This window comes from Cervus canadensis, chromosome 2 (genome assembly GCF_019320065.1).
Source record: "Cervus canadensis isolate Bull #8, Minnesota chromosome 2, ASM1932006v1, whole genome shotgun sequence".
In the NCBI taxonomy this organism is placed as follows: Eukaryota; Metazoa; Chordata; class Mammalia; order Artiodactyla; family Cervidae; genus Cervus; species Cervus canadensis.
Genome location: NC_057387.1, coordinates 78,555,423 through 78,577,224, shown reverse-complemented (window position 1 = coordinate 78,577,224; position 21,802 = coordinate 78,555,423). Strand labels below are relative to the sequence as shown.

The following is a 21,802-nucleotide window of genomic DNA, read 5'->3' as shown; positions in this document are numbered from 1 at the left end:
TCCTTTTCCAAAGGACAGAAACACAAGTATAATATCCACTAGGATTTTTTTATACTGGTACTCAAAACATTATTCCAGAAAAGAAAAGTTATATAGTAAACAAAACAAATACTCACTTGAGTGATAAACATTTTACAAGAAGTCTTTGACCAAAATGTTCTTTGGGCACATCAGGAACACTAAGTCGTTCTATTGGCTCTTCCTGCAAATTGACAAGCAACACCCAAATGAATATGCTTACCATGTCTCAACCCTTTACAGTTTATTTTTTAAGAACTTATTTTATTAACCTACTACTTTTAGTCTTCACAAGTAAGCAAAGAATGGCCTATTTATGCTCAAACAAAAGTCATTAGATTGTAAGTGTGCTCAATTATATTTCATTTACAAAAAGCAGAGCTATATTTCCATTAAGTTTTATTCCCTACATTTATCATAAAACTATTAATATATACAGTTCATACTCCCAAAACATCTATCTCTATAATCTTTTGCTTCTTTATATCCAAATATCTATACCTCATCTGGTGATGGATGCAAGGCAAAGAGTTCCTTGTGACGATTTGATTTCCTTTGGTCATCATTCTGACGGTCTATTTCTTCATTTGGAGTTCGATCAAGTAAATTGGGAAGCAAAGCATCAGGAAGTGAATTTTTCAAGTCAAAAATACTGCAGGCCCAGCTACCCCTTGGAGTATCGTCTATCGACATTGAACGTCTTTTAAGATCATCCTGCCATGCAAAACATTAAATATATTAATCAATGAATAAAAAATAAACTATTTTAAAAGAACGCCTTATAGTCATTTAAAAATAAAAGTATTACTTGTTCATCCTGGTAGTTGTTGCCATCTGGAGCTTCATCTGATTCAAACACCTGCTTCGGCAAACCTTTTTGCCTTTCTTTCTGTTTATCTAATGTATTAGGATTAAATCCTGTTCCCAGTTTATGATATCTATTCAAAATAAAATAGTTAAGTAAATATCAATTTTCTGAAAATTTTTCACTTTCATCATCATTATATAATAAGCTAACTCTTCTTTATACCATTTCTCTACATAGTAAGAATATATTCTGGCAGTTTTGAGTATATTAAACATTTAAGAAGAAGAAGTGAAGTCACCCAGTCGTGTCCAACTCTTTGCAAGCCCATGGACTGTGGCCTGCCAGGCTCCTCCATCCATTGGATTTTCCAGGCAAGGATACTGGAGTGGGCTGCCATTTCCTTCTCCAGGGGATCTTCCCGACCCAAGGACTGAACTGGGGCCTCCCACATTATAGTCAGACTCCTTAACATCTGAGCCGCCAGGGGAGTCCCATTACACATATAACCAAAGGTTTAAGAAAACGTCCGTTCAAAGTTCCTTTAATCCAACTAGACAGCAGATTATGAGTTTCCAGAGGTAAATCATAATGTCCTTCTTTTCATGACAATCCTGTAGATATACTGCAATTTAAGTTGTACTTTCAATTAAGAAAACTGGTCAGTAAAAGGAAATGATGGGAAGCCAGGTTAAAAATAAAATGAAAGAGTAGAAAATATAAACTGCGTTCATAACAGTATAAATATTTAAAAGGCAAAATATATAGAGAGCATTCAACCATAAAGTTCCAAACATCCAAAAAAAATTTTTGCTATATCTCATTATGTATAAAAGATCTCAAGCAACCGAAAGCTTCAGACTTCTAAAATGAAAAACAGTAAGATCTACACCATTTTGTGTGTGTGTGTGTGTATACTTAACATATATTGTTATATAATATATATATATTAGGCTAAGAACTCTTAAATTAATACAAGCTTTTTTCCAAACAACCCAATATCCAAGATTACCAAAGACACTACAATCAAGAGCATTTACTGTGCCATACCCCATATAGTCACACTGGGGGAAATTTTAATTGAAGTATAAACAATTATAATTACCAGAGGATATTACGGTTTATCAGTCAATTGATGACACAGTAAATAAACACACTCGACACGAATTATTCACATTGTGTCTTATTGCTAAAGGTACTGAAATAGCAACTACATCATGTTCATATCATAGCATAATCATAGAATAAAAGACAGCAGTTTTCTCTGGAAGAACCAAAATAAAGATATGCAATATAGAAACATCAAAGGTATTACTCAAAAGCAGATGTTCCAATATTTCATGAGAGTTTAAAATGCCTTAATTTGTATAAAAGTGTTTGTAAAGTGACAAAGTTTGAATTCAAACACAAGCCTGATTAACTAAAAACCACGTTAACTAAGGACAAATAGATAAAACTTTATAGCCAAAACCATCACTAGATAATTTTTGAAAGATACTGAACTGTTTTCTAGTTTTTGTATCTTTTGTTCTCAATGGAAATATTTGCATTTACCTTAAAGGACAGAATACACTGTTGCTTTTCTATATGAAAAAATTTTCTTTAAAAATATTTTATTATTACAGAACCAATCCATGTTCATTGCTGAAAATTTAAAAATACAGACTTGTAAAAGTAAAATCATTATATTTCTGCTACTCAGAGATTATCAGTGTTGAACACTCCTATTATTTAACTAACTCGACCTTTTCCTAGATGTATGTACAATCATAAAATATATATATATTATGTACACACATACATACTTATAGTATTTGTATTTTTTAATAAAAATGAGATACAAAAAAAAAAATGAGATACAGTGGAAGAAAGTACCTTCATTTGTGAAGTTTTATATCTAAGCTACTCTGATAAGCCAGAACACTGCTGAATTTTATGTTCTAAAAAATCAATAGTATGCAATTCAAGAGTACCAAGACGAAGGACATGATTTATGACTAACACTCTTCTGTGTGATCATTCTGTTCCTCTAGTTAGTTGCTGTAAGGCTCTACATGATCATCCATCTACTACCACCATTTCTTTGACTTTGTATCTTAGCATTCTCTCCTTCAAGTTATTCTGTTCCAGCCACATCGACCATTTGGTACTTCTTAAAACATTCCTAGCATGCTTCCAATATGGAACCATTGCATGTACTGCTCTTTCTCTGTCGAATATACTCTTTCCCATGATATACAGATGGCTTAATGCTTAAATTCCTTTAGGTCTTTGCTCAAATTCATCTTATCAGAAAGGCCTCTTCTGATTAGTTATATAAAGTAGAAACACCTCTGCTTGGCTTGCCCTACCCCCACATATTACTTTCTTTCTCTACAAGACTTCCCTCCACCACAACTATTAAATATTTATCTGTGTTTGTTTATTGTCTATTGCCCTCAACCCCCAAGTAGAATGCAGGCTCCATGAAGGCATGGAGTTTGTTTTGTTGACTCATGTATCATCACTGCTTAGTACAGTGCCTGACACTTACTAGCCTCACAGTAAGTATGTTTTGAATAAATGAATGAATATTAAGTACTTTCTATCCTTTTACCCTTCTGTGCTGAATTATGGAAGGATTTTTTGGTTTCATCTCACAACTTACTATCCCACTTTTCAGACACATCTACTCCACCATTAAACCCATCCACTGAGTTTTAAATTTTTTTTCACTGAACAAATTTTTCACTTCCATAGATAACTAGTTGATTTTTTATATGGTTACAGTATCTTTTCATATCTCTTTGAGGATATTAATTATACATATGGTTCTTGATCTGTGTTCTATTAACTATTTCCTAAATCATTAGTTCTTTTATTTGTGATAATTTGATAATTTGAAATTTGATAATTTGTGGTAATTCTTTCAAGTTCCCTTTGGTTTAGATTGGTTGTATGTGCTCAATCATGTCCGACTCTTTGAGACCCCATAGACTGCAGCCCACCAGGCTCCTATGTCCATGGAGTTTCCTAGGCAAGAATACTGCAGTGGGTTGCCATTCCCTACTCCAGGGGACCTGCCCAACCCAGGTATTTATCCCACATTCCTTGCCTCTCCTGCATTGGCAGGCAGTTTCTTTACCAACTGCACCACCTTGGAAGCCCAAGTGCACTGGTTTCCATCAACTAGCTGGCCATTCTAGGTTCTAACGCTCATTTTTTAATTTGCAAGTGCGTATCTGTCTGGGAAATACTGTATCTCCTTAGCCAAACACATACCCAGTGATTACGGAGAAAAGGCACCTCGTGATTTCAAGGCAGAGTCTGACGGTCTTCTGGGTATGAAGGCTCCTTCTTCTTATTCCAAGGTATGCCCACCCTGGGCACTACACTATGACCTCTGTGGTGTGCTTAGGCAGTCATGTTAACTCTCTGCAACCCCACGGACTGTAGCCTGCCGGGCTCCTCAGTTCACGGGGATTCTCCAGGCAAGAATACTAGCGTGGGTTTCATGCCCTCCTCCAGGGCATCTTCCCAATTCAGGTCTCCGACATTGCAGGAAGATTGTTCACCATCTGAGCCACCAGGGAAGCACTAGGTTCTCAAGCCCCCACTATTCGTGCTCTTAAAATAGGGATACTTCTACTCCCATGTCTATGCATAAAGGCATAGGAGGTTTTAAAATAACCAAATGTCCATTTACCCCAGGTCCCCCTTCTACTGCCTGTATTCACTGAGCCTAACATTCTATTGAACCTTGGGCATGTATTTTCTCTGTGGATTATTTTGTACTATGGTTTTTTACTGTTTCCAATCACACCTATCTTTTATATTTCAGGGATACTTTAAAACCTCTAGATTACCAAAAGTACCCCTTTCATCTTCCATTTACCACTAAAAATAATATCTAGTATAACAGAAAAAAATATAAGCATTAGAATTTGATGCCCCTAGGTTCTAATCCTAGCGACCCCACTTTTTGGCTATGTGACCTCAAAGAAATTACTTAACTACTCTAAGCCTAAGTTACCTTATCTGTTGGGATCTTAAATGAGCATAAAGTACCCAATAAAATGCCCAGCATATAGCAAAAAAACCCATAAATGTTAACTACCATACCCTCATGGCTTAAATCAAGGTGAGCAACCCCATGATTACAGTTAAGTAGCAGATTCCAGATTCCATGAAGTTAATATATTTTGCAACTAATCTCTTTTTGTTAACATTTCTGATTATAAGCTTCCAACATACAAGCAGAAGTAAAGACTTTTGAGTTATCTGACAGAGGAACAGTCTTCTTCAGTAATCTGTAAAATCTGGCTATTGAAATACTTATCAAAATTGTAAGTTCATAAAAACAGCTCTTCTTTATAAAGGGTAGCAGACTGTGCTTTTATTAGGTCACACTAAAACCAAAAAGCATGTCAGCGGTATCCCCAAGAGTGATGCTTAGCACAATATTAAACGCAGTGAAATAAGACAGAAGGGCAACACAATAAGCAATGAACACATCACTGTTGCTAGTACAATTTAGCACAGAAAAATTCATTTCTCAAAACTGTAATGTCTTAACAGAATTTTCCACTACTTCAGTAATTATTCTTCCTTTAGAAAAATAGAATGAGGCCAAGAACATTCAGCACAAAGACCCTTTTCACTATGCAAGAGAGCAAAGGAGAAGTAATTTTATTTCTTAATCTGACTTGATATTTCAAAAACCATCCACTAGGAACATATTTTGTGGTAAATCATTATTTTTACAAATACTTACTTGACTGGATATACAGGTCAAGGACCTATAAATATTCAGCTGGTTAATAAACGGCCAAGACCTTTCAAACAGCCTGATCTAGAAAACTAGCTGTTAAATTTAACTTAATCAATTCAATAAATTGGATCCATTTGACAAATATAAACTATTCATCAATATTTACCCATGATTTCCCAAAAGAATAATACTACAAGTCATTATTATTACATATTACTAGTAATTATTAATGATCTGTGATAATATAGGAATACTATCCCCAATTCAGTTCAGTTCAGTCGCTCAGTCGTGTCCAACTCTTTGCAACCCCATGGACCACAGAACGCCAGGCTTCCCTGTACATCACCAACTCCCAGAGATTACTTAAACTCATGTCCATCGAGTATTATTTTATAAGGAAAATAAGAGAAAGTTAAGTGTGGAACTTCTAAGGAGAAAATATGTATATGCAAAAGTTCTTCTATTACTTTTTCAGCTATTTTTCAAATAAATTTTCAGTTCTCATAATTAGTAGTAACCTACCTTAGTCAATTTATAGATCCTGCTCAGTATTTTTAAATATCACAATGAATATACAACTTACTTTCTGATCACAATTGCCCAGTCTTCTGTATAACTTCTAATACAATCTCTAACATGTGGATCCATTTCACTGTTTTAAAAAAGAAAATATATTTATAATTTAAACAGGAAAGCACTGATGTTTATGAATTTTGCTGCTGCATTCTTGTTGAATACCACCACAAGAAGCAGAATCTGAATAAAACAATGTAAGGTAGTTGTTTTATAGTTATACTAAAACCAGAAATAGGTAGATGTCTCCTTACCTTTCTTCAGGTACAGCTGAGACAAGAGTTCTACAGTCCCTAGGACTATAAACCACTTCAATATCATCTGGAGGGAATTCAACCAAATCCCGTAAAGGTCCAGAATCCACAGCTAAAGGATGAGTAAGGAGGTAATCTTCCAAATCCACTGGGTCCACTGCTTCAGTAAGTGGCACCTTTATAAAGAGGGGTGGGTCAGAGAGGTGGGTAGAAAGGAACAGATGGATACAAGAATTTTAAAACTTTAAATAAAGGATATTTATTATTTGAAAAAATATATTTTTCTCCAGTTTTCTCTAAAATGTCAACAGATAGATATTCAGCCAGATGCGCTAAAGAAATCACAGGTGTTGGCCTTCCTATAGTTCTTCGTGCTTGAGTCAAACTCTCTTTTGATCTTCTTGCTTCGATTTTGCCCTTAACTCCCACATAAAAACAGTAAGATAATTAACAGGTTTATAATATTTAACAATGACAAAGTGCTCGTTGAAGGAATTCTTTTTCATAATTTGGAATTTTCATTTCTAAGTTTCCTAATGGTGTCTTTACTGTTACTGCTGATTATAGTAAAAACATATAACATACTGTGGTAGGCTGAAAAATGGCCCTCCAAAAGATCGCCACATCCCAATCCACGAACTTTAAATGTCAAAATAAATAGATAAATAAAATACAAAATAAAACACTGTTTGAAGATACCATTAAGGATCTTAAAATAGGGACATTATCCTGGATTATCTGAGTGGGTCCAAAATGCAATCATATATATCCTTATACAAAGACAGAGGGAGATATGGGCCACACCAAGGGGAAAACCATATGAAGAAACGGAAAAGAGAGATTTGAAGATTCTCGCCTTAATGACGGAAGTGATATAGCCACAAGCAGCCATCAGAATCTGGAAGAAGCAATAAAATGATACTAAAAGGAGCCTCTGAAGAACATGTGCCAATACTCTGATTTCTACCCATTGATACTGATTCGAAACTTCTGGACTCCAGCATTGTGAGAGAGTACATTTCTGTTGTTTTAAGCCACCTAGCTTGCTGTAATTTGTTTCAGCACCCAAAGAAACTAACACAGACCATATTAAAAGTATTATTAGCAATAACAGTATTTGTGGCATTCCGTGGCCAAGCTGAAATAATAGTTTTCATTAAGGTGTTCTACTTGTCTAATTCAAGAAAGAAAAATTATTCAGGCAAAACTATAAAGGATCTTATCTTTTCATATAGTAACAAAAAATGTGCAGCTGTAGATCAATGAAAATAAGAATATGTTATTTTTCAAGATATTCAATTGGGTAAAAAATACTGCAACTTGCTACCATGCAAGTTCACATTACTACAAAGTAGGTGCTTTAACCTAAACTTCTCTGGACTGAACAACTAAACAGAGTTGTTAAAACAATATTTTAAAGATATTAAGTAAAATACTGAATAACTATAATATCATAAACACTCAAAAGACAGTAACAATTACTGTCATTATCTTTATGTGTTTTCTCATTTAAACCTCCCCCAAATCCTGTAAGTTAGAGATAATTACTATTTCAGTTCTACAAATAAAGGCAATTGTGGTCAAAGAAGTTAACTTCTGGAAATAACAGCCACAAAATGATGGAGCAAAATTTCAAATTGAGTCTTCAAAGTCTAAAATTCATGGTTTTCTCTCATAAGCATTCTATCTCACTATTTCATCAAGTACATAAATACACTATCATGACATTCTTTGTAGAAGCAAAGAAGCAATTCATCAAGGAAAGGGAAATCTTTTTCAATTACTGCTGCTGGGAAAGTTGGATAACTGTATGGGGGGAGAGGGGAATGAACCTCAATCCTTACATCACAACATGTCCAAAATCTAAACCGAGATGGAGCATAGAAACAAACATAAATGCTAAAACTACAAAGCTGCTAGAAGAAAACAGAATATCTTCAGAATATAGAAGTAGGCAGAGGTTTATACTTAGGTCTTTGATCCATTCTGAGTTTATCTTTGTGTATGGTGTTAGAAAGTATTCTGATTTCATTCTTTTGCATGCAGCTGTCCAATTTTCCTAGCACTACTTATTGAAGAGACTCTCAACACTAAATGACAGAGAAGATAAATGATCTTGTTTACCAAAGTCACAATGAAAGTCACTGGTTTTCTAGATGTACTGTTAGCTAGACTTGGAGCAAGGAAATAAGTATATGTTTGCTACAACTGTCTCCACTCTCCCTGCCTCCCATCAGAGACAACTGCCTGGGCTAGTTTTCGGATATAGTGGTAAGATGCTTACACTATATATTATTTTGCAAGATGCTTACAACTATATATTATTTTGCAAGACTCCAGAGAAAGATCCTGTATTTACAGACCCAAGGGAGGAGACTGAAAAATGATTTTATAATAGAAAGTGACTAGACAGTAAGCAGGGTTAAAGGGTGACAAGAAGAAGCAACAGTGAAGCACTAGAGTCTCTTACAGGCAATGTGAGACACTGTCTTACTTCAACAATCACTGTATTGGAATTGTGACTGATGTGTTTAGTGTTAAGATCTCTTTCAAACTCTTCAGGTACACCATCAAAATTCTTGTATTTGATTAGTAGTTGTTTCGGGCTACAGGGAAGGGGGATTAAAGGGTGATAGCCAAAGATTTCTTTTTGAGGTAATGAAAATGTTTTAAATTGACCATTATGATGGTTGCATATACCTGTGAATATATTAAATCCACTGAATCATAAATTAAATGGGTGAACTGTATGGTTATGTGAAATAAATCTCAATTTAAAGCCATTAAAAAAATTGAAACAGAATCTAATCATACACAGAAAATATAGAAGATAGGAAAACAAGTGTACAAGGAAGAAATTTCAAAAAAGTTGAATCAGAATCTAATCAGTTACAGGAAATACAGGAAATAGAAAAACAAGTCTACAAGGAAGTATACATAAAATCCAAAAGGCAGGAAACTGTAAGACAACTAATCCAATTTCCTCAGCAAGTCAATGGCACAAAAACAAACTTAATAGTTGGGGGAGGGAATAGTATCCTACTGTATAGATACGCTCCATCTTCTTTATCCATTCATCTGTTAATGGACAGTCGGGTTGCTTCTATACATTGGCTATTGTTAGTAATGTTGCTAGGAACACTGGGGTGTACCTTCTTGAATTAGTGTTTTCATTTCTTCAGATAAATACCCAAAAGTGGAACTGCTGGATCATATGGCCTTTTGAGGAACCTCCATACTGTTTTCTCCACTGGCTATACCACTTTACATTCCCACCAACAGTGCTCAAAGGTTCCCTTTTCTCCATATCCTTGCCAGCATTTACTATCACTTGTTGATGATAAACAACATCAAGGTTGGTTATTATCAACCTTATCACTTCTTGATGCTGCTGCTAAGTCACTTCAGTCATGTGCACTTCTTGATGATAACCATTCTAACAGGTATGAGGGAATATTCTCATCATGGTTTTAATTTCCATTTCCTTGATGATTAGTGATGTTGAGCACCGTTTCATGTATCTGTTAGTCATCTGGATGACTTCTTTGGAAAAAATGTCCATTTAGTTCTTCTGCCCATTTTTAATTGGATTGCCTTTTTGCTATTAAGTTGCATGAGCTCTTTATATATTTTGGAATCTACCTCCCCTTATCTGAAAGATATTTTGCAAAATTTTGTTCCCACTGTTGTTGTTATTCAGTCACTCAGTTATGCCCGACTCCTTGAGACCTCATGGACTGCAGCATGCCAGGTTTCCCTGTCCTTCACTGTTTCCCAGATCCTGCTCAAACTCATGTCCATTGAGTCAGTGATGTCATCCAATCATCTTGTCCTCTGTTGTCCCCTTCTCCTCCTGTCTTCAATCTCTCCCAGCATCAGGGTCTTTTCTAATGAGTCAGCTCTTCACATCACGCGGTCAAAGTACTGGAGCTTCAGCTTCAGCATCAGTCCTTCCAATGAATAGTCAGTGTTGATCTCCTTTAGGATTGACTGGTTTGATCTCCTTGCTGTGGAAGGGACTCTCAATAGTCTTCTCCAACACCACAGTTCAAAAGCATCAATTCTTCGGCGCTCAGCCTTCTTTATGGTCCAACTCTCACATGCATATATGACTACTAGAAAAACCATAACTTTGACTAGACAGACTTTTGTTGGCAAAGTAATGTCTCTGCTTTTTAACATGCTGTCTAGATTGGTCATAGCTTTTCTTCCAAGGAGCAAGCATCTTTCAATTTCATGACTGCAATCACCATCTGCTGTGATTTTGGAGCCCAAGAAAATAAAGTCTTTCACTGTTTCCATTGTTTCCCCATCTATTTCCATGCAGTGATGGGACTGGATGCCATTATCTTTGTTTTCTGAATGTTGAGTTTTAAGCCAGCTTTCTCACTCTCCTCTTTCACCTTCATCAAGAGGCTCTTTAGTTCCTCTTCACTAAGGTGGTGTCATCAGCATATCCGAGGTTATTGATATTTTTCCTGGCAATCTTGATTCCAGCTTGTGCTTCATCCAGCTTGGTATTTCATACAATGTACTCTGCAAATAAGTTCAATAAGCAGGGTGACAATACAGAGACTTGACGCATTCCTTTCCCAATGTGGAACCAGTCCGTTTTTCCATGTCCAATACTAACTATTGCTTCTTGACCTGCACACAGATTTCACAGAAGGCAGGTAAGGTAGTCTGGTACTCCCATCTCTTGAAGAATTTTCCACAGTTTGTTGTGATCCACACAGTCAAAGGCTTTAGCATAGTCAATGAAGCAGAAGTAGATATTTTTCGGGAATTCTCATAGGATGCCTTTTGTTAATTGTTTCTCTAGCTGTGCAAAAGTGTTTAAGTTTGACATAGCCCCAATTTGTTGACTTTTGCTCTTGGTATTTGTGCTTTTGGTATTATATAAAAAAAAGTCATTTCCAAGACCAAAATCAGGGAGCTTTTTCTCTACATTTTTTTCTAGGAGTTTTATACTATTACCTCTTCTGTTTAAGACTTTGATCCATTTCAAGTTAATTTTTGTGAGTGGTGTAAGATAGGGGATCAATTTCATTGCTTTGCATGTGTCTATTTAGCTTTCTCAGCACCATTTATTAAACAGACTATCATTTTCCCAGTTGGATGCTCTTGGCACCCTTGCAGAATATTAGACCACCATATGAGCAACATATGGTGGTCTAATATTTGGAGGATATTATGCTTAGTGAAATATATCAGACAGAAAAAGACAAATATTTTACAATATCACCTATATGTAGAATCTATAAAACAAACTAAAAATATAAAAAAAAAAGAAAAAAAAAAAAAAAAAAAAACAGACTCACAGATATATAGAATAAACCAGCTATTACCAGTGGGGAAACAGAAAGGGGTAAGAGATTAAGAAGTAAAATTACTATTATAAGGCTTCCCTGGTGGCCCAGTGGTAAAGAATCTGCCTACCAATGCAGAAGACATGCGTTCAATCCCTGATCTGGAAGATCCCACATGCTGCAAAGTAACCAAGCCTGAGCACCACAACTACTGAGCCAGTGCTCTAGAGCAGAGGAGGTACAACCACTGAACCCACAGGCCACAACTGCTGAAGCCCACACAGCTGAGAGCCCACGTTCTGCAGCAAAAAGCCACTGCAACAAGAAGCCCGTGCAAGGTAACTAGAGAGCAGCCCCTGACCAAGAAACCAGAGAAACACCCACACAGCAACAAAGACCCAGCAAAGCCAAAAACAAATAACTATTATAAAATAAATAAGCTACAAGAATATACTACACAGCAAAGGGAATAGAGTCAATTTCTATAACAGCTATAAATAGTACAACCATTAAAGACAGTGAAACACTGTGTTATACACATGAAACTTATTTAGTATTATAAATCAGCCCTATCTCAATTTAAAAAAAAAAAAAGAGGAAGGAGAAACTACCCTCTTTTTTTAAATGCAAGTGATCTAAGACCAAATTCCATCTGTGGATTTTGTTTGATCCTGATTTGGATAAATCAATGACAAAAAGACAAGTGAAATAATTGAGAAAATTTAACATGCACTGGATAGTAGATGACACCAAAGAATTACAGACTATTTTGTTAAGGGTGATAACAGCATTGTGGCTAAATTAAAAAATGTCAATGTTTTTACTTGTCTTCTACTGCTGTGTATGTTTGAAGAGTCCCATAACTTGAAAAGAACTTTCTCAGAAAGAATATAAGAAGAGTTATTGAAGTCAGCAAGCTCTGACAACCCTTTGAAGGAATTCTGTTGCAAAGAAGAGCAAAGAAATACTGAAAGTGGGAGACTGATGGAAAAGTGGGGCAAAAAAAGAATTCTTTTAAATGGGAGAAATAACAGCACATCTGCATGTTTGTAGACTGATGGGAATGTAATGATCCAGTAAACAGAAAAAGTAATGTCATAAAAGAGCAGGGAGAATTACTAAAGTACTGTATTTTAGTAACAGAGAAGTTGGGATCTAGTTCATTACTGGTTTATCTAAAGTAACTGGTGGACAGACAATATGGATACAGATGATAAAATGTGAATACACATGGTGGTAGGAGTATGTGGATGCCCCTGACTGCTTCCATTTTCTCAGTGAAACAGGAAGCCAAGTCATCCTAAGACTGCAAATAGAGAACAGCAATGAGGATTTTAAGGGAAGAGTAGGAGGCATGAAATGAGTCGACTAAAACAGCAGGACAATGAGCAGACTAGGAAAAAAAAATATTTTTAGTTTAAGGAATGGAGAAGTCTTCATGCATTAGTGGTCATATACGTAAAGTGAGACCAGTCAGTGAGACCTGTATATTTTTCCCCAGCCATACCCAGCGGCATGAGTGCTGACGTGAAGTAAGCAGAAGGCTGGGTTTAAACAGCACTGAGGTAGTGCCAATGACATGAGAAGTTAAAGAAATCAATGGTATATGCAAAAGAGTAGTTATAAATTTCAACAAATAATTTAAGTTGGTAAGGAGAGAAAGAAAAGAACATCAAGGAGTGAGAGACCCAAAAATGTTAGCAGGATCATGGATTCTAATCCCAGGAGAGCTGAAGTACAGTTGAAGTCAAAGCACCAGAATAAGAGAGCAAGAGACAGAAGAAGGGGCGGCCAGAGAATAAGGATTGTGGAACTGAGATTGCATGAGGCTTACAATTATTCATAATGACCAAATCCAGGGGTGACTATGGAAATGAACAGTGAAGGTGTAACACACAACACGGGAAATCAGCTGAAAAGAGGAGTTCAAGACACTCAAGAGGGTATTAGAAGGACCATCTCCATGCACACTGAAATCATCCAGAAATCTACATATTATAAACTTTCTCCAATCAGTATGTTGCTGTTGTTAAAAGTAAACTTCATATCTTAAAACTGAATAACAAACATTATAAACATGTCACTACAAGCCATTCAAACTACCATGCTCTGGCATACCATGTTTGTTCAAAAATTGGTACTATTTCACAGATAAAAAGAAAGTGTTAATATAACTTTACCCAACTCACTCTTAACAACTTTTTCAGTTTTTGACAAATGGAGCATGTTTTTAATTCATATTCCTACTACAACTAATATCAGATTTTTTTTAATTAAAATTGATTATCCTCATGCCAGCTTCTTGAATAAAAAAACATATATTTATATCTCTGACACAGCTCCTGGCTTAAAGCAATAATTCAAAACTATATATTCCTTTCTATTGAAGGAGATAGATAATACTATGAATCTATACAATTATGTAACATTTACTTCAGTATCTATTGGGGCTTCCCTGGTGGCTCAGATAGTAAAGAATCTGCCTGCAATGTGGAAGACACAGGTTTGATCTCTGGGTTGAGAAGATTCCCCTGGAGAAGAGAATGGCTACCCACTCCAGCATTCTTGAGAAGAACTCTATGGACAGAGAAGCCTGCCAGGCTACGGTCCATGGGGTCACAAAGAATCAGACACAACCAAATGACTTACTTTCACTACTTTCAGTACCCATTATTTCTAGAAAAGATTCCTGAATTTTCATGTATGAATCCACCTTGGGTTTGAGAAGTTCTATTTATAAAATTCCAGAGTTGATTAAATCCTGAATATAAAGTTTTGGAGTAGATTAGGAAGTCAAAACTTCTGTAACACCTCCCAACACTCCCCTGACTCAAATTTGAGAAAAAAGTTATGTAGCAACTAATAAGGTTGTTAAGTGATACTAGTGATGGAACCCAATCTCCTGGCTCTTCAGTTCAGTTCAGTCACTCAGTTGTGTCCAACTCTTTGCAACCCCATGGACTGCAGCACGCCAGGCTTCCCTGTCCATCACCAACTCCTGGAGCTTGTTCAAACTCATGTCCATTGAGTCGGTGATGCCATCCAACCATCTCATCCTCTGTTTTCCCCTTCTCCTCCTGCTTTCAATCTTTCCAAGCATCAGGGTCTTTTCAAATGAGTCAGTGCTTTGCATCAGGTGGCCAAAGGATTGGAGCTTTAGCTTCAGCATCAGTCCTTCCAATGAATATTCAAGACTGATTTCCTTTAGGATTGACTGGTTTGATCTTGCAATCCAAGGGACTCTCAAGAGTCTTCTCCAACACCACAATTCTAAAGCATCAATTCTTCAGTGCTCAGCTTTCTTTATAGTCCAACTCTCATATCCATACATGAATACTGGAAACACCATAGCTTTTGACTAGATGGACCTTTGTTGGCAAAGTAATGTCTCTGCTTTTTAATATGCCATCTAGGTTGGTCATAGCTTTTCTTCCAAGAAGCAAGCATCTTTTAATTTCATGGCTGCAGTCACCACCTGCAGTGACTTTGAAGTCCAAGAAAATAAAGTCTGCCACTGTTTCCATTGTTTCTCCATCTATTTGCCATGCAGTGATGGGACTAGATGTCATGATCTTAAGTTTTTTGAATGTTGAGTTTTAAGCCAGCTTTTCCCTCTACTCTTTCACTTTCATCAAAAGGCTCTTTAGTTCCTCTTCACTTTCTGCCATAAAGGTGGTGTCATCTGCATATCTGAGGTTATTGATATTTCTCCCAGGAATCTTGATTCCAGCTTGTGCTTCAACCAGCATGGCATTTCTCATGATGTACTCTGAATATAAGTAAAATAAGCAGGGTGACAATATACAGCCTTGACGTACTCCTTTCCCTATTTGGAGCCAGTCTGTTGTTCCATGTCCAGTTCTAACTGTTGTTTCTTGACCTGTATACAGATTTCTCAGGAGGCAGGTCAGGTGGTCTGGTATTCCTATCTCTTGAAGAATTTTCTACAGTTTGTTGTGATCCACACAGTCAAAGGCCTGGCTCTTATCTTTCCACTATTTTTCATGGCCTAGTCAGAATGTAACTGTAACATACCATATCTTAAACACATTACTTACTGTGGTATGATGGGATATATTGCCAACAATGTTGAGGTTTTTGAGCAGCTGGGGAGAGCCACTATACTGTCCAGAGATCTGCTTCCTAACTTCAGCAGCCACAGTTCTGCAACAAAAAAAGCAAATACACTGTTTGCAAAAAGAAATCAGCTTAATGTAAAATGGGAGAAAGCAAAGTATATTAAAAGTTCATTTAAAGAACAACAAAATCTCAGCATATCAGTAAGATTATAAATTCATAAGATATTTTGGTAAATACTGCTTATAATTACCAGAGAAAGCAATGGCACCCCACTCCAGTCCTCTTGCCTGGAAAACCCCATGGACAGAGGAGCCTGGTAGGCTGCAGTTCATGGGGTTGCTACAAGTCGGACATGACTGAGCAACTTCACTTTCACTTTTCACTTTCATGCATTGGAGGAGGAAATGGCAACCCACTCCAGTGTTCTTGCCTGGAGATTCCCAGGGACGAGGGAGCCTGGTGGGCTGCCGTCTATGGGGTCGCACAGAGTCGGACACGACTGAAGTGACTTAGCAGCAGCAGCAGCAGCTTGTAATTACCTAAAACACCTTTATAATGCTGATGCAAGGTACAAAACTGACAGTCAACTTACATAAGGCCTCTTTTTGTATATGACATTTCAGGGAAATATTCTGGCTTATGATAGAGCTTAAAGCTATAATAAGTGTATATCATAAAGTATATAAATTTTAAGGATACAAAATTAATTCTAAAATACTTTATAAACAATATTCATGCCCCATAAAATTATTCCCTATTTTTACTTAACTAATAAAAACTGTCTGCATACTCTGGTATTAACGGCTTTCTATACTTTGAGTCTAATCACCTCTTCAGCTTTATATTCTATCTCAAATTGTTCTCAACAAACATAAATTGTTTCCTAGAATGCTGTTTCTCTCCTGTACCCGCAAATTCAACTCAACTATTTTAAAGGTAAAACTCAAATGGCAAGACTTTCATAAAAGCTTCTTGACTCACCACAGTTAAAATAATATCCTTCTTTGAAACTCTTAGAGCATTCATCATAACCTAAACTCGCATTTTTCTCCTTCCTAGTTATTTTTTCCACATTCATGTATGCCCTATATAAACAGAGGCAATGGTTTCATTCACTGCTATTTTCCCTAAAATATTTAGCATGTGGCATTTAAAACAGAGAAATGTTTATTCTCCTCTGGGCCAGCTTGATGATACTTTTGTTATGGAATGTTCTCAAATTAATAGTTGAATTCAGAGCCCTGAACATCTTACTGCCCATTCAAATGTCCAGCTGAATTTCCAGACAATCTCATTATCCAAGAATTATCTGAATATTATATGATATCGTCTTTAGCCTCTTTCTTCTCTTCCATACTTCCTTACCTTTTTCATATTCAATCACTCCACACATACCTCTCGAGTGCTGTTAGGAGCTGACTAGTCAATTAGAAATCTTTGATACAAAGGTAAAAGAGCTATTTTTTAAGGCTCAAGATACTGAATTAGCTCAACTTTTTCTTTACTTGACTTGAAGTACTTTAGATCATATTTGTGCTTCATAAAAAGTGAATTTGGTATTTATAATTGCCAAAAGTTGGAAGCTTATTCTTTAACAGGTAAAAGGATAAACAAACTGTGTAGTACATTCACACAGTGGAATACTATTCAGCAACTAAAAAAAAAAAAGTGCTAGCAAGCCAAAGAAAAGAGACATGGAAGAACCTTAAGAGAATACTGCTAAGCGAAAGAGACAAGGTACTGTGTGATTCCACCTACACGACATTCTGGAGAAGGCAGAAGTATGACAAGGAGGAAAAAACAACAGCAGTTGCCAGGGGCTGCAGGAGGAAGGGGAAGGAAGAGATGAATAAGCAGTGCACAGGGGACTCTTAGGGCAGTGAAACCGTTCTCTATGGCACTACTATAATAGACACATATACTGTACATTTGTCGAAACCTAAAGAATGCACAACACAAAGAGTAAGCTTAATGTAATTTTTGGACTTTAACTAATAATAATGTATTAATATTGGCTTATATAGCATAACAGAGGTTTCACATTAATCCAAGATGTTAATAATAGGGGAAACTTGGTTGGGGTATAAACATGGGTGATCTCTTGAGTTTCCACTCTTCTTTAAATATAAAACTTCTCCCCCAAAAGTCTTAGTTTTAAAAAAAAAATAAGCAAATGAATAAAAAAGACTAACTGACGACAGACAAGGGAGAGAAGAGCATGAAGAAACCATCAGAGGTTAGAGATGAAAGAGAAAGAGAAAAGGTAACCTTGGAAGGAGAATACGGATTGAGGAGAGGGCAAAGGGCAAGACCTGTAAAGCACCCGGATGTGAGAGGATAGGAACGTTCACTTCAGTTTATGGCTCCCCTTAGGTCTTTTAATGACACCTATACTCTGTGAATGTCCATTAGGTTTGGTTTAAAGGTCTTACAATTTCCTGATGGGTTGTCAAAACTGAGACGAAAATATGAAAACACCTTTAAAGAGACAGAGAGAGGCAGAGAACAAATATTATATCTCTACCTTCCTCAGTGCTACTTAACTCAGCCTACCAACCTCAACACTACCTCAGTGTTCCTGTTTTTCAGTTTTTCTGTGGCTGAACCATGAGTAATCTGAATTGTAAACTGCTCTACTTCATCAAGGTCAAGATCTCACTAATTGTTAAGGCTTGCTGTTACTTCAGGTACAGCTAAGAAAGAAAGCCTCGCTAATTAACCATTACACCATCAATTAATTGAAAGACATACTCTGATTTCACAAAATGGGAAAAATGAAACAAAATTTAAAATATTACTTCCAAAAGAGACAATCTCTTGCTTAATAACAGAGACATGCAAAAGATTAATCTCCACATTACAAATATTTGTCTTATTTGTACAAGACATGATTTCCCCCAGAGAGAAAATCAGCAAAAATTTGTAAAATAAGAACCATTTCCAAACTGAGCTATAATGGTAATAAAAACTCAGCAAAAGATGTATTTATATTGAGACTCTCTACATGAAAAGATTTCCTCAATGGTAATTGAGGAAATTTTCTCAAATAGAAAAGTCTCTCTTAACTACACCATGGTCCAAAGTATGCATGACAAGAAATGTAATAAATATAGTTCCTGATATCAGTTAAAAGCCTTTAGCATAGATTACGTTTTTGATAATTTTTCCTATTCCTAATGTAGCTCATATAGTAAAGCAATACAAGGAAGTCTTTTTACTTCTAATAAGCTATTAACATCAACAGCAAAGTGGAAAGAGGTCAAAAATCCCACAGTTACTTATGCTCTTAAATTATAACAGCAGAATATCTTCTTCCTCTCCCTGAAGAACATGATCCAATATTTGACCTATTTATCTCCTTACCAACTCTCACCAGTTCCACAAACTCCCTCACTATGTCAACATGCATTACAGTTTTTACCCCCCCCCCAAAAAAAATGCATTCACTAAGACCATTCATCAAGGGACATTAGGAATAAATAACAAAGGGTTCACATTCTGAGGGAAAATGATGTTGCATGTAACCTTTCATCTAACCTCATCCCACTTTCAGATGCCCCATCAACCATGATTCCCAAATGTCCCAAGACTAATCTGGGCCTCTCTGATCTTTACTCATTCTTCATGGGACCAGAGGAAACACCCAAGTGAAGATGGCAGGTGGATTCTTCACCACTGAGCCACCTGGGAAACCAAAGGAGAGTTCAGACTAAAATAAAAGAAGTTAGTTGAGCTACTCGTATAAAGTTTACCAAAAAAAAAAAAAAGTCCGCAATGTAATATGTCAAATAAGAATAATACCTCTTGGAACTGGTAATGTTTATACTGAAGACAGAACGCAGGGAAAAAGTGTAAGGGAATATACCATGGAATATACCAGGTAAGGGAACATATCAAAGACAAGGCAAAAAGGGCTAGCTAAAAAGCCCCAAAAGATAAAAGGTAAGAACAGATGATACTCCAATGCTGTGACTATACACGTCCAAGACTGATGACCAACAGGGTGAATCATAGTTCGATCATTGTGTACAGTTGGTATTAAAGACAAAAAGAGGCAAAAATAAATAAACAAATGCAACACTGTATCACCTTCCAAGTATTTGTGCCAAAAATGTCTAACCTGAACTGATTGGACCTATATAACCATAAGTTTGCTTTCTAAGTCTGTGAGTCTATTTCTCTTTTGTAATAAGTTCATTTGTGTGTGTGTGTATGGTTATCAGGGGAGGGTGGGGTGGGGAGGGATAGCTAGGGAGTTTGGAATTGATATATACACTGCTATATTTAAAATGGATAATGAAAGGGACTTCCGTGGTGGTCCAGTGGCTCCAGTTCCCGAGGCAGGGAACCACGTTTGATCCCTGGTCAGGAAATTAGATCCCATGTACCACAACTGAAAGATACTGCATGCCACAACTAAGATTTGGTGCAGCCAAAAAAATTTTTTTTAATTTTTAAAAATAAAATGGGTAACTGAGAAGGAACCACTGTATAGCACAGGAAAACTGCTCAATACTCTATAACAACTAAATTGGAAAAGAATTTGAAAAAGAGTAGATACATGTATATGTTTAACTGAATTACTTTTCTGTATACTGGAAACTAACGTAACACTGTTAGTCAACTATAAAGTGAAGTTGAAGTCACTCAGTCATGTCCGACTCTGTGACTCCATGGACTGTAGCCCACCAGGCTTCTCCATCCATGGGGTTTTCCAGGCAAGAATACTGGAGTGAGTTGCCATCTCCTTCTCCAGGGGATCTTCCCCACCCAGGGATCGAACCCAGGTCTCCTGCATTGAAGGCAGACGCTTTACCCTCTGAGCCACCAGGGAAGTCCCAACTATACACCAATATAAAATAAAAAGTTTAAAAACAAGCAAAAAAAAATCTGTATATCTAATATCTAGATCACAAAAAATACAGACAACAGTATTAACAATACTAAAAAAGGCAATCAGACAAAATCCAAAAGAAAAGTCATGTCTCTTTAACAAGTCAATGTGATGAATAAATAAACACAGTGGGCTAAGCTTTAGCACAAAAAAGACCTAAGGCTAAAAATTAAAGTCTATTCAAAAAGAGAAAAAAAGACTTAAATATAACCAAATACAATGAATAGTTCTTTACTGGATCCTGGTTTGAACAAGATATTTCTAAGGATAATGAGAAATTTGAACATGGACAAGGTATTACATAATTAAGAATTAGTGTTTTTTTAATATGGGAAACAGTATTATAATAATGGAGGAAAATGTCCTTATATTTGAGAAAGGCAAATGAGGTCTATAATTTAGCTTAAGGGCTTAAAACTCTTCAGTTATTACTACTCTGCCTTAACAGAGAAAACTAGAAAACTAAATATGGAACACAGGTATGGCAAATAGTCTTCAAGAAGTGCATCATATCCTCCGTACATTCCTGAGTGATTAATTCTGCCTCTTTTACTCAGGTTAGACACTCATCCTCTGTGCTTTCAAAGCACTGTGTTCATCTGCATTCATTCAAAGCAATGGAGTTTCCCGGAGGCTCATTCAGATAGGCGGCGGACTAATCAGAATGTTTTCTATGGTGGAATGAGAACCTGGCCTTGCAGACAGAGTTTGATTTCAGCAATGGGAAAACCCAATGTTTGTAAACATTCTCTTTGAAAGAAGCACATAATCTGCAATGTAGGTTTTTCTAGAATGGTAGTAATGCAACTCACAAATGTAAAAGTATGGTGGGAGAAAAAAGAGTCTGGTGAAATATCAAAGATTTGGCTTCTCAGACCTGGCACACTCACTTTTCAGAGGTACCTTTGCAACCTCCTTGAGGAATGACTGAAGCCAAGGAAACTTTAATTCTGACAGGAGTATGTCTCTTTTTTTCTACAAATGTCTCAAAAGAGGTTAATTTCTGCCATTAAAGAAAATGTATATTTTTTTAACTGTCTGGTGGCACTTTCCTATCAAAAAATAACTCATTGTGATAACTGAGCAGATACATAGCATGTATCAAACTGTTCTGAAATC

The 21,802-nt window shown here is 36.3% G+C and overlaps 1 protein-coding gene across 5 annotated transcripts in view; it reads right to left on the bottom strand.

Moving 5' to 3' along the window:
- Window positions 1–21,802, bottom strand: part of DOCK7 (dedicator of cytokinesis 7) — a 184,372-nt gene that overhangs the window by 143,416 nt on the left and 19,154 nt on the right. For all 5 annotated transcript variants that reach the window (XM_043461118.1, XM_043461119.1, XM_043461120.1 and 2 more), the window contains exons 2-7: window positions 15,768–15,873; window positions 6,401–6,576; window positions 6,157–6,225; window positions 827–956; window positions 520–732; window positions 117–202 (exon numbers count right to left, since the gene is read on the bottom strand). In XM_043461118.1, coding sequence (XP_043317053.1) covers window positions 117–202; window positions 520–732; window positions 827–956; window positions 6,157–6,225; window positions 6,401–6,576; window positions 15,768–15,873 — 780 coding nt within the window. The remainder of the gene's footprint in view (window positions 1–116; window positions 203–519; window positions 733–826; window positions 957–6,156; window positions 6,226–6,400; window positions 6,577–15,767; window positions 15,874–21,802) is intronic.